This window comes from Symphalangus syndactylus, chromosome 1 (genome assembly GCF_028878055.3).
Source record: "Symphalangus syndactylus isolate Jambi chromosome 1, NHGRI_mSymSyn1-v2.1_pri, whole genome shotgun sequence".
NCBI lineage: Eukaryota > Metazoa > Chordata > Mammalia > Primates > Hylobatidae > Symphalangus > Symphalangus syndactylus.
The window spans coordinates 89,638,324-89,652,135 of NC_072423.2; the positions used below are offsets into that span (position 1 = coordinate 89,638,324).

Genomic DNA, 13,812 nt, shown 5'->3' on the forward strand with positions numbered 1-13,812 from the left:
TTGCTTCATGAAGGAAACCGTCATCTTTACATAAATATTTATATAACAACTGAATGCTCCTCAATCCACTGAAAAACTCCATCTGACCCCCCTTTGCCCAGACGCAGGGCCGTCAAGTGAGAAGACTCAAGAATAATAAGCCATTCACTGTGCCAAATGGTGGGAGGCACCCAGAGTGGCAGAAGACTTCAGGAAATTAAGCCACTCGGCTGGCTGGCTGGCTGGGAGGCTCTATCAGCATGCGGCAGGCTGCAGAGCCCAGCACTCACACTCTGCCCCCTAGGTCGCTGGCTTGGCTTTGCTGACCCAGTCCATGGGGGACTCCTCCCAAACCTGCTGAACCTCCACACACACCTGCATTCCAGCATTCCTAGATCTCCACTCCCACTCCTCTCACTCTTCTACCAGACTTTCCTCCCAGCCTCCGTTTCTATCCATGACTTCAGCTCCTGGCCCTGACTTCCAGGCTTCCAGGTCAGCTGAGACATGTGGGTCCCCCCACCCCTGATGTCCAATCACCACGTTTTAGCTAGTCAGTGTTCCAAAGGCTCTCACACACACCCATCCCTGCCCTATGCAGGCTGCAAACTAGTCTTCTAGTCTTCAAGGTCTCTTTCTCACAACCATCCCACCAGGCTCCCCGGATGAATGTGTCCTATCTTCTCACTGCTTTCCAAAGGCTGGCCGTCTTGCCCCCCTCCTCCCCTCAGCCCCCTACCTGTCAATGGGTGGTGGTGGGAGGGGTCGAGTAGCCTAACCAGTGTGGACAAGACACCTCCCTCCTCTGCCCATTTGCCCAGTTTGGCCTAATCCTGTCACTTTCAACCTTCTTCAAAGGAGATTTTTTTTTTTTTTCCAAACAGAACATTTAATCCAAACCCTACTGCACAGAACACTTCACAACACATGTGCTCTGGGCAAACAGGTCGGGGGAGCCCTGTTCTCACAGCTCAGTTTCCCCTTGACCTAGAGTTGGCCCCTGAGACCACCGCCCTAACCCCCTACCCCTGCTGCTCCCAACCCTCACCAGCCCCTCCCCTCGTCCCCTCCTCCACTCCCTTTCAGCTGTGATGTCTTGCCAGCAGCGTAGAGTGTGGGGAGTCACCAAACCAGGCCTTACTGCCTCCTGCCCAGTTGCCCTCCAGAGCCTCACTGTGCCATCAGTGTCAGGAACTGGGAGAGGCCCTGCGTCTGAGGTTTAGAGGCTGCTCACAGTCCAGAGGCTGGCCCGGGTGTTCCATACACCGCAACTAAGGTCATCCTCACCGCTCCTAAGCTGCTGTCCATCCTCAGGCTTTTCTCATTGTAAATAGGAGAAAACTGAAGTTCTCTGCCTGCCCACAGTTTCCCAGGGAGGAAACGCAGGGCCTGAACTGCAACAAAGCCCATCCAGCTTCACGGCCCACACGCCTCACTGTGCTCGGCTACCTCGATCAAGTCTACATCCACAGAACACCAGGCTTGGCTCTGGGGACCAACTTCATCAATGGTCATTGGTACGAGTATCTTCAACTAGATCCCTAAAGAGTAGGATCTGTTCTATTTCGTTCAGAACCCAGCATGATGCTGTCCTAACAAATACTAAAGTGGTAACTACTCTCGTTCACCAGCCCTCAGACTAAAGTCCAAACAGATGTACAGGCCCAGGAGCCCCAGCAGCACAGGAGCAGTGCCTCCTTTGAAACTCAGCTCTACAGGGGACAGCCAGGGATTAAAGGCTCTGAATCTGTAAGACAGACAGCCCTGCACTCTTGCTTACTGGCTGGGGAGACCTTGGGTGGGTAATTTAAAATCTCTGTGCCTCAGTGTCTTCTGTAAGATGGAGCTTTTGTACGGACGAATACAGTTTCATGCCTAGAAAGTCTAAAGTCTGGCTCTCAGGCAGGGATCAATAAACAGTTGCTCGTGATTTCTATCACTGTGGCTGAGGGCAGACACTCAGCCCATTCTTACCACTGCAACTCAAGCACTTCCCGTGTCGACGCAGGACAGAGAATTTAAGATTCCTCCAGAGCTGGCATCAGTCAACAGAGGAACATAACTCCAAAGGCTAGATGTAATCAGACCAACAGCATTCAGCGTCAATCAAAATGATGGCCAAGAAACAGGTGATTTAATAGGTAGCCGGTTTTTGAAACTTCCTGACAGTAAAGCCAAGCCACTTGGCAAGGCCTCTTCCTTCTCTGGCCCATGACTGACTTGAAGAGGAAAACATACTGACTTCACACCAACTTCCACTTGTATCTCCTTTGTCCCTACTGCTCAGATGACTCAGAAAGGATTTCAATCTGCAGCTGTCCATCCTCTCCCAGCCCACTTCTAATCTGCACAGAGCGAGCTGAGCAAGTGGATTCAACTGTCCCTTTAAGGAGGGATCAAGAAGAAGGTCAAGGCAAAGACACATTCAGGACAAACATCCAGGAGTGTGCACCGGTCATGCAAGGTGTATCTGTTCAAAGCCCAAGATGATGAGACCGCTGTTCTCACTGAGGTTTGGCCATCCTAGGCTGATATGAAGTGGCGCAGCTGCAGACCCTACCCCTGCCAGTGATAAGCCAGACCCAGAACTTCCGGGTCCAGCGGAATCATCCACAGGCAGACAGGTATAGCCACAGAAAAAGAGAAACCAAGCCAGGGCCTTCTCAAATCAATTCTTGACTCAGGCAGGAATCCACGAAGGCCATTATCAAACAAAGGGTGGCAAAGCTGTATCCATGACCGCACTGAGCTCTGGACTCATTTTCATCCTTGTACAGAAAGTCTGCCCTAAGCCCGCCTCGGCCCTCTCCAGCCCTCTTCTACACCCCCCAGTAACTTCGAGAGAACACAGTCAGAGCTCCCATGGCCCTCCCATGGCTTCCCAGCATTTGGTATTATGTTCCAAATCTTGTGCTCCTTGGCTTGGTATACAACGCCCTGTATCAGCTGACCCCAAGCCTCTATTTCTCCATGGGTTGCTCACTCCATCCCAACTCTTTCTGTTCTACCTACTAGTCCCAGAACAAAAACCACACTTGCAGTCACTTGACATATATTGATCTCTAAACATCAGTAAGACAGGGATCCTGCCCAGCAAGAGTTCACAGCACAAGCTGTTCTGCCTTTGCTCTTGCTCTCCACTCTGCCTGGAATATTCTTTCCTACACTTTCCCCATCTAGAAAATGCCTGCTCCATCCCTCAAAAGCCAGCAACTCTCTAAAGCTTTCCTTGCTCCTTCCTCCCAAAGAGTTCATCCTGCCTTCCATGGTACTCTGTACACAGCACGTAGCATTTCTTATTTAGGAATCAGCATGCTTCTCCAGCTAGAGTGTGAGCTCCCCAAGGGCACAGCCCATGTCGTGTTTGTTTCTGCATCCCAGCGCCTAGGTCAACACTGAGCACATACAAGGTAATATGGTTTGGCTCTGTGTCCCCACCCAAATCTCATCTTGAATTGTAATCCCCATAATCCCCACATGTGGAGGGAGGGACCTAGTGGGAGGTGATTGGATCATGGGGGCAGTTTCCCCCATGCTGTTCTCATGACAGTGAATGAGGTCTCACGAGCTATGATGGTTTTATAAGTGTTTGACAGTTTATCCTACAGACGCTGTCTCACCTGCTGCCATTAAGACGAGCATACTTCACCTTCCGCCATGATTGTAACTTTCCTGAGGCCTCCCAAACATGCCGAAGTGTGAGTCAATTAAACCTCTTTCCTTTATTAGTTACCCAGTCTTGGGCAGTTCTTTTTATTATAGCAGTGTGAAAAAACGGACTAATACAACAGGCATCCAAGGAATGCTGACTGGACAGGGACTTCCGCTTTTGGCTAATGTGGAGGGAGAGGCACTAGATTTACTCTCCTGCCTCAAAAAACTAAAAAGCCAGACAAAGCCAAACAAAACACATAGAATGATAGTTTGTAAACACTGGACATCAGACAGCACAGAAGAGTGACCCCTGACAGTGGGAAACAACCAAGCTGAGTGCTATAGTTGCTCCAAGTTACTCCTAGAGGGACTCTAGGCCCAAGACACAGGGAGTGGAGGAGAGGAATGCAAACTCCACGGAGGCCAGGGTAGCCAGAGTTCACAGGGCAGAGTACCAGAGAGGAAAGGGCCACACAGAGAACCCCAGAAACCTACAGAGGGTCCCCCTCCAGTTCTCAGCTGGTACTGATCTGTACTAGTCCAAGGCAACAATCCTTGGACCTCAAACTGAAACAGAAATAGTCTTGTGTGCCTACCAGCCACAGTGGAAAAACCTCATCATTCACGGGACATTGGTAAAGTACTAAGGACAGTATTGCCTCGGTAGTGAGGAAAAACCAGGCCTGGGCCTAAGGCTGTTCTGATCCCAACTAACAAGCCTTGAGAGCAGCTTTAAAGAATCAAACTGTTCCCAAGGAACTTAACAGTGTCCCAAAACAATGCCAGGAACATTTATAGAAATACAAAAATATCCAGCACCCCACAAGGTAAAATTCACAACATCTGATATACAATAAAAAATTACCAGATATACAAAGAAACAAGAAAATAAGACCCATAATGAGGGAAACAATAGAAACAGACCCAAAAAATAAGCAGATAATGGAATTAGCAGGCAAGGACATTAAAACAGTTCCTAAAACTATATTCCATATGTTCATGAAGCTAAAGGAAAGATTAAGCATGTTAGAGACAGAGAAGATATTTAAAAGACCCAAACCAAACTTCTAGAGATGAAAACTACAATGTCTGTGATAAAAAGTATACTGAAAGGAAATATCAGCAGATTAGACAATGCAGAAGAGACCAGTGAATTTGAAGACAGAGCAATAGAAACTATCCAGAACAAACCACAGAGAGAAAAAAAAAAGGGACTACTGGGAAAAATGAATGATCAGAGAGCTATGGAACAACCTCTAGCACCCTTACATACATGTAACTGGAGTCCCCGAAAGAGAGGAAAGAGAAAAGGGAATAAAAAATATTTGCAGAATTACTGACTGAAAAATTTCCAAATCTGATGAAGCTATAAACCCACAAATCCAAAAAACTCAATGAACCCAAGCACAAAACACATGAAGAAAACTACACTACACAAAAGCGCATCATCATTACATTGTTTAAACTCAGTTAGAAAACCAGTTAGGGCCAGGCACAGTGGCTCACGCCTGCAATCTCAGCACTTTGGAAGGCCAAGGTGGGAGGATCGCTTGAGCCCAGGAGTTTTCAACCACCCTGGGCAACATAGTGAGACCCTGTCTCTACAAAAAATAAAAAATTTGCCTGGCATGGTGCTACATACCTGTAGTCCCAGCTACTTGGGAGGCTGAAGTGGGAGGATCCCTTGAGCCCAGAAGTGTGAGGCTGCAGCGAGCTATGATCACGCCACTGCACTCTGGCCTGGATGATAGAGTGAGACTCTGTCTCCAAAAAAAAAAAAAGCTGGGGCAGGGCGGGGGAAGAAAGAAAAGCAGTTATAAGGAGAAAAGATACATTACAAACAGAAGAGCAAAAAATAAAAATAAACAGACCAGGTGTGGTGGCTCATGCCTGTAATCTCACCACTTTGGGAAGCCGATGCCGTAGGATCACTTGAGGCCAGGAAGTCAAGACCAGCCTGAGCAACATAGCAAGACCCTATCTCTACAAAAATAAAGAATAATCATTAAAAAACAACTACCCAGGCATGGTGATACACACCTGTAGTCTTAGCTACTAGGGACCCTGAGGTGGGAGGATCACTTGAGCCCAGAAGTTTGAGGCTACAGTGAGCTATGATCACGCCACTGCACTCTGGCCTGGATGAGAGAGTGAGACTCTCTCAGATTACTGATATGAAACAATGCAAGCAGAAGACACTGGAACATCTTTAAAGAACTGAAAAAAAAAAAAAATAGTTAATCTAGAATTCCAGACAGGGAAAATGCCTTCCAAAAACAAAGCCAAAATAAAGACTTCTCTAGACACCCAAAAGCTGAAAGAATCCATCACTAACAGACCAGCACCACAAGAAATGTTAAAAGGACGTCCTCAAGTCAGAAGGAACATGAAACAAGACAGAAATGTGGATCTGCATGGAGGAATAAAGAGCACCAAAAATGTTAAACGAATGAGTTAATATAAAAGAACTTTACATTTTAATCTCCTTAAAAAATAATTGACTAAAGCAAAAATAACAATGTGTTATGGGATTTATGGCATGTGTAGAAGTAAAACAGGTGACAACAGTACAAAGTCCAGGAGGAAGGAAATGAAAGTAAACTATTGCAAGATTCTTACACTAAAGTGGTATAATATCGCTTGAAGATAGGCTGTGGCAAATTAAAGATGCATACTATATACCTTAAAGCAACCACTAAAAAAAGTGTTAGAATTAATAAACCAACAAAGGAAACAAAATGGAATCATAAAAATTATTCGATCCCAAAGCAGTCATAAAAAAGGAAAAAGGGAACAAAGCACATGGGACAGATTGAAAACAAATAGCAAGAAGGTAGATTTAAACTCAAACGTATCAATAATCACATTAAATCTAAATAGTCTTAACGCCCCAATTAAAATGCAGCTTGTGAGATTGGATTAAAAAGCAACCCCCAGCCAGGTGCGGTTGTTCACGCCTGTAAACCCAGCACTTTGGGAGGGGTGGGCAGATAACTTAAGGTCAGGAGTTCAAGACCAGCCTAGCCAACATGGTGAAATCCCGTCTCTACTAAAAATACCAAAAAATTAGCTGGGCATGGTAGGCACACGCCTGTAATCCCAGCTCTCAGGAAGCCGAGGCATGAGAATCATTTGAACCCAGGAGGAGGTGGTTGCAGTGAGTCAAGATCACACCACTACACTCCAGCCTGGGCAACAGAAGGAGACTCTGTCTCAAAAAAAAACAAAAAACAAAAAAAACAAAAAACCACCACCCATCTATATGCTGCCTACAAGAAGCCCATTTTCAATATAAAGACACAAATTGTTTAGAAGTAAAAAAACTTTTTAAGAGATATACCATAATTTTTAAATCCTCTATTTTTAAAAACTGTTTTATATGTAACAAAATTTAACCATTTTAATCATTTTTAAGTATACAGTTCTTTCACATTAAGTACATTTACTTTGTTGTACAACCATCACCATCATTCCTCTCCAGAAGATTTTCATCACCCTAAACTGAAATTCTGCACCCATTAAGCACTAACTTCCCATTCTCCCTTTCTCCCATCTTCTGGCAACCACCATTCCACTTTCTGTCTCTACGAATTGGACTACTCTAGGAACCTCATGTAAGAGGAATCCAACAATATTTGTTCTTTTGTGACTGGCTGGTTTCACTTAGGATAATGTCTTCAAGGTTCACCCATATTACAGGATATATCAAATGTTCTTTCCTTTTTAAGACTGAATAATATTCTATCTAATATGTATAACACATTTTGGTTATCCATTCACCTGTCCATGGACACTTGCACGGCTCCCAACTTTTTGGCTATTGTAAATAATGCTGCTACGAACATGGGTATACAAATACTTGTTCAAGTGTCTGCTTTCCCTTATTTTGGTATATACCCAGAAGTGGAATTGCTAGATGATATGGCAATTCTATGTTTAATTTTTTGAGGAACTGCCATACTATTTTCCACTGGCTATACCATTTTACATTCCCACCAAAAAAGCACAAGGTTTCAATTTCTCTACATCCTTGTCAACACTTATTATTTACTGTTTTTTTAATAATAGCCATCCTAATGGGTGAAGTGGTAGCTCACTGTGGTATTGATTTGCATTCCATAATGATTAGTGATGCTGAGCATCGTTTCATGTGCTTATTGGCCATTTGTGTATCTTCTTTGAAGAAATATCTATTCAAGTCCTTCGCCCATTTTTGAACAGTGTTATTTTTTGTTGTTGGGTAGTAAAAGTTCTTTACATACTCCGGAAATCAATTCCTAACACTATTTTTTTAAAGCTGAATTAGCTATACTAATATCAGACAAAGTAGATTTCAGAGCAAAGACTATTTCCAGGGGCTAAAAGGGTCATTTCATGATCAATGATATAGCTTGGATATTTGTCTCCTCCAAATCCGTTAAAATTTGATTTCCAATGTTGGAGGTAGGGCCTTGTGAGACATGTTTAGGTCACAGGACAGATCCCTCATGAATGACTTGGTGCCCCTCCCACAGTAATGAGTTCTTGCTCTCTTAGTCCACATGAGAGCTGGTTGCTTAAAAGGGCCTGGCATCTCTCTTGCTCCCTCTGTGGCTGTGACACACCTGTTCCCCTTTCACCTTCTGAGACGAGTAAAAGCTTCCTGAGTCCTCATCAGAAGCAGATGCTGGTGCTATGCTTCTTGTACAGCCTGCAGAACCATGAGCCAAATGAATCTCTTTTCTTTATAAATTATCCAGCTTCAGGTATTCCTTTATAGCAATGCAAAACAGACTAATGCAATACAATAAAGAAGGTCAATTCATACACGGAATATAATACTCATAAAGGTTTATGCAATTAACAACAGAGCTTCAAAACAATGTGAAACACAAATTGATAAAACTACAAGAGGAAATGGACAAATCCACAATTACAATCAGAAGTGTCAATGTCCCTCTCTCAATAACTGAAAGGACAGAAGACCAAAAATCAGTAAGGACACAGAAGACTTGAACATTACAAGCCAACCTGCCTAAATTGAAAGTTATAGAACACTTGACCCGGCAACAGCAGAAGATGTGATCTTCTCAAGTGCTCACAGAACATTTACCAAGACACACCATAGAACAAGTATCAGCAAATTTAATAGAGAAGTGTGTTCTCTATTTAAAAGAAAATAAATTAGAAATCAGTGTTTACCAGATAGGAGAATAAAGTAATCCTATAATGCTGACTTTATCTGTGACTATTTGTAATCCCGCTTGAGGTGGGACCAGATAAATCAGTAGCGGAACTAAAAATACTAACAGGTCTTCAAAGGTAGGGCCTACCTGCCTGAGCTATCTGTTTGAAGTTCACTGGGGAGACTCACCCTCCTCTCCAGCCCATCCTAAGCCCCAGGGGTCCTACTTGTCAGCCCCAGCTAAATCAACACAAACCTGCTTGATATTTGCTTGCTTAAGTCTTTCACATAAACCAGTAAACGAAGATAAAGAGGTGAGATATGAATTGGAAGGAGCACCTACTAAGTAAACATGCCTTTAAAGCTAGCAAAACCTCAGACAGGGCTGCCATTAGACACCTCTCTGTCATTCGGTAAGCACCTGGGAACAGACCAAAACCTTGTGGAAACGCCACATCCTTCAAGGACACTTCTAACAGAATTTCCACACAACAGAGATCCAGCTGGATAAAAAGAGCTAAATCCATTAAATCAGGTCTTGAGTGATCTGATTTTGTCAGCCTGGAAAACCCCTACTATTACTGGCCAACAGTGTCCAGAAATGATTCATATGGCTAGTTAACCCAAAGGCCTTTTAAGGGCAAATTAACAAATTTCAAAGCAATAAACAAAAAGAAAACAAGAATCCTCAGGAATAATGTCACTTCCAAGCTACCAGTGGCCCAGCAAATCTACAAAGTTCTCAAAGACGGTGTTTACCAAACTTGCCTTACCGTAAGAATCATCCAGTGCGTTTGTTAAAAATAGATTTCTGGGCCCTCCTCCAGACAATAGCCCAAGAATCTCTAGAGGTGGACCTCTGTATTTCTAACAAGCATCAGAAATTATTCTTAAGGTCCGGCACCTCTGGGAAACTAAAGGGTCTGAGAGGCAGTATCACAGAGTTAAAAGCACATTAACTTCGAAATGAGACTGATGGGTTAGAAATCTCACTTGCGGCCAGACGCAGTGGCTCACGCCTGTAATCCTAGCACTTTGGGAGGCCAAAGCAGGTGGATCACCTGAGGTCAGGGGTTCGAGACCAGCCTGGCCAACATGGTGAAACCCCATCTCTACTAAAAAATACAAAAATTAGCCGGGCGTGGTGGTGGGCACCTATAATCCCAGCTACTTGGGAGGCTGAGGCAGGAGAATCGCTTGAACCGGTGGGCGGAGGTTGCAGTGAGCTGAGATCACACCATTTCACTCCAGCCTGGGCAACAGATCAAGACTACGTCTCAAAAAAAAAAAAAAAAAAATCCAAACTTGGCCACTTACTGGCTGTGTGACGCTAGCCAGGTTATCTAACATCTCTGCAACTCACTTCATCTGTAAAATGGGATCATCGCCTATTTGGACATGTTCGCAAAATTCAGTATGTTCAGAAAGCCCTAGAACAGTGCCCAGCATATGAAGCCAAGCAACAAATCACAGCTATTGCTACCTGCAAAACAGCGGCCAGAAACTGCTCAAAGTCTACAATGAAAATGTCCTACTTAATGGAAATTACAAAGGCACAGAACCACATTTCCAAGATAATCTAGGAAAAAGGCTTTTCTGGGCACTATGACCGCAAAGAACAAAGACTCACTTTAGCGTCCAGTATTTTCATTGCAACAGTCCCCAATCCCACCCAGAACTACAGAGTTCAGGTCTCTGCAGGGTTGCAGCTTTGGACAACAAAGTAAGAGTCTTTCTTTCCCCAGTTCCTCGGTCACCACTACCTCCAGCTCTAAGGCCAAGAGACACAGAACTGAGAGTCTGGTCGCAGCATCTTGGTGCATTAGTAGGAAATGAGACTCCTGGAGCCAATAAAGAGGGTGGAAAAGGCCTTAGGCAGCAACAGAACTGAGGTACTGCTGGAGCGAAGGGAAATGAGTCTCGGAAGTTTCTGGAGCTGAAGACTGACGTTCCCAGGGTAAGTGAGCCCAGACAAGGTGTAGCTGGGAAAGCACTGCCTCAGCTCAGCGACTAAAACCTCAGGTTGTAGAGTCAACTCTGCCAGTAACTCACAAAACAGATCCAGGTAACTCCTTCTCCCATCCGTAAAGTGGGAAATCGCCTCATCGGCTGAGGAGGAAATGGAAAGGAACCAGGCATATAATGGGTATGTATACATCACTGCCCTTTGAGCCCAGAGGGTCCTGGGGTAAGAAATGGTCAATGATGCTGGGAGGTCCAAGTCTGACTCCTGAACAAAGCCAAAGCTGAGGGTCCCATCTCTCAATGCTGTGGAGAAAGGGCACAAGCCAGTAAGTCAAAGACCAAAGTCCCCCCAGCCGCCACTCTGCCACTGGTCTCCCGCGTGCCCTCTGGCAAGTCCGACCCTACTCTTAGGCCTCAGCTTCCCCATCTATACAATGGGCTAATAGGCTCTAATGTCATCAGAATTGTGACCGCAAGATCCTCACATATGGGACGAGGGCCTGCGGAGACGGAGAAAAAAGGGTGGCGGTGAGGGGTGGGGCGGAACTGGAGGTGCGACCCGCAGGGGAGCCGGGGCGGCGCCTGGCGCTCTCCCTCCCTCCCTCCCACTGCGAGGGGCAGAGGCGCCGGCCCCCGGCGCGAGTCACGCGCCCCTCGTGCCCAATCACCGGCCTCTGCCAGGATGAGGCGGGCAGGCGGGGGCGCTCCGGGAGCCACCGCCGGCGCCGCCCCCACCGTCGTCCTCTGCCCCGCCCGCCTGCGGCAGAGCCGGGACCCTCCCCAGTCCCCGCTCACCTGCCAGGGCCGCCGTCGCCGCCGCCACCGCGGGTTAAACCGCAGCCGCGCCCACACTTCCGGGGTCCGCCAGGCCCGCCCCCTACCGGATGTGACCCCCTTGCAACGTCCGGCGCCCCAGTGGCGCGCGTGCTCGCCCCGCGACCCCGTTGGGCGCCCGGCTTCGCGCGCCTCTGAGTTACCACGACATCGTGCCACACACACACGCTCGCGGCCGCCCGGGCCACAACCACAGGAGCGCCCACGAGACCCCTCCCGCGCGCGCCGCACGCCCCGGCCCCGCCTCCGGTAAGAGGCCCCGCCCACTGGGCGGAGACCAGGCCGCTCTGGGCGAGTGCGCCGGCGCGGACGTCCGCCGCCTTCCGAGTGGCCAGCGAGGGCTCGCTCTGTACACAGCTCGATCTTGGGAGGCTTCTCAGAGGGACCCAAAAGGAGGGGGAAGCAGTGGAAGCCCAGAACCTAGGAGGAGCCCCAGATAGGCTGAGCTCAGACTGAGGATCCCCAAGGCCACCACACACTCATTTCCATTTACTAGTTAATCTCTTTCCCCCACCCATTCATTCTACAGAATTACCGATATTCCCCATCTCCTCCCTTCCCCCCGGAAACAGGAGATTCCAGCATAATAAGGAAGCCCCCTCTGCTCCAACCCTTAAAAAAAGGAACCTGAAGTGACCTGATGTTAACTAATCAGGTTTTTTTTTTTTTTTCTATTCTGTTTCCTTTCCCACCTATGAAACCCACTGCTCTATTTCCCAGGGGAATTTGAGACCAAATAAGTCTATTTACAATGGTAACTGATGTCAATGTCTAAAGTTTCCAACCTCTCAAAATCAAGAGGTTGACCAAAAGGGGAGAAGTGTTCAGTTTAGCCTAAAGTTGTCTCCTGGCATATTTTAAGTTTGTCCTAAAGGTTTCTCCGTACATAGTGAACTGGAACCTACTCATACCAATCACAGAATTTCAGCCAATCACAGGCAGCCACCTGTTCAAACCTTGTTCCAATAAGGCAAATGTCAATCTGTCATTGGTAGGGAACCAAACTGGATCCCTTTGCCCTCAGAAAGCCAAACACCGAAGTATCAGGTTTTTGTAGAGGGAAAGATTTGTTGCAAGTCAACTGGCAAGGAGACATGCTCAAATCTGTCTCCCCAAGCCGGGGGCTGTGGCAGGTGTTATAGGCAGAGGGTAATGAGCCGTGATCTGATAATCTTGCAATGAGCAATGATCTGACTGGATCTTGCCATGGGATGATGCCATGGCTCAATCTGATTAGATCATGGCTTATACCATGTATCTACTTCTTAATTCTGTTCCAGTTCTTTGGTCTGAGCATTTAGGTTGCGCCTGTGGTTGCATGCTTGATTCTTCCGGGCACGCTCAGGTTACATAACTTGCAACCTGGGATCATGGCAACTGAAAAAACAACTCACCACTTTATTACACAAAGTTGAATCAGATGGGGCTGGTTCTGCGCTTACATAACTGGTCCAACTCTTTCTGTACCTCGCTTCTGTTTTCTGGACATCTCTTTCCTTTTTCTTTTCTTATTTTTAAATTTTAATGATTGTTATTTTTTAATAGAAATGGAGATCCGCTATGTTGCCCAGGCTGGTCTGGAACCCCTGGGCTCAAGCAATCCTCCAGCCTCGGCTTCCCAAAGTGTTGGGATTACAGGCATGAGCCGCCACGCCCAACCTACTTTCCGTTTTCTATCCCTAAATGTTATCCAACCACGTGGCAGCCTCAGAGTCACTCTGAACCTATTCTGGTTCTGGGGGCTGACTGATTCACAAATTATTATTTGCTCAATTAAACTCTGTCAAACTGAATTTGTCAAAACTCCTTCTGATAACAGAAGGGGTCCATGAAGAAGGCAGTCTCAGCTGCTGACCCTTCTGAGACACTGGTGACTCCTTTGAGCGGGGGCATGTTGGTTTTGCAAACGTTTCACTTGGTACATAATGTCAGAGTGACTCCCATTGACAGCACCTGCCTGAAAGCGAGGTTGAAATTGTTTCTGAGGGTTAGGGAGGGCCAGGGCAGATGACCTTAATTTTTCGTCATAAGCCTTTTTGTGCTATGTGATTTTTTTTTTTTTTTTTTTTGAGACGGAGTTTCACTCTTGTTGCCCAGGCTGGAGTGCAATGGTGCGATCCCTGCTCACTGCAACCTCCGCCTCCTGGGTTCAAGTGATTCTCCTGCCTCAGCCTCCCGAATAGCTGGGATTACAGGCACCTGCCACCACACCCGGC

The 13,812-nt window shown here is 46.5% G+C and overlaps 1 protein-coding gene across 4 annotated transcripts in view; it reads right to left on the reverse strand.

The window, feature by feature from the left end:
* VPS37C (VPS37C subunit of ESCRT-I) overlaps positions 1–11,859 on the reverse strand; it is a 31,189-nt gene extending 19,330 nt beyond the window's left edge. The window contains exon 1 of one of the 4 annotated variants that reach the window (XM_055278401.2): positions 11,558–11,859. Coding sequence is in view for 1 of the 4 variants with exons in the window: in XM_063632926.1 (XP_063488996.1) it covers positions 10,850–10,936 (87 nt within the window). In the remaining 3 variants the exon portion in view is untranslated. Of the gene's footprint in view, positions 1–8,237; positions 9,900–10,849; positions 11,065–11,247; positions 11,330–11,557 lie in introns of those variants that run through there. The other 3 variants (XM_055278544.2, XM_063632926.1, XM_063632948.1) reach the window with 3 other exon arrangements.
* Between the last annotated feature and the right edge of the window lie 1,953 nt (positions 11,860–13,812).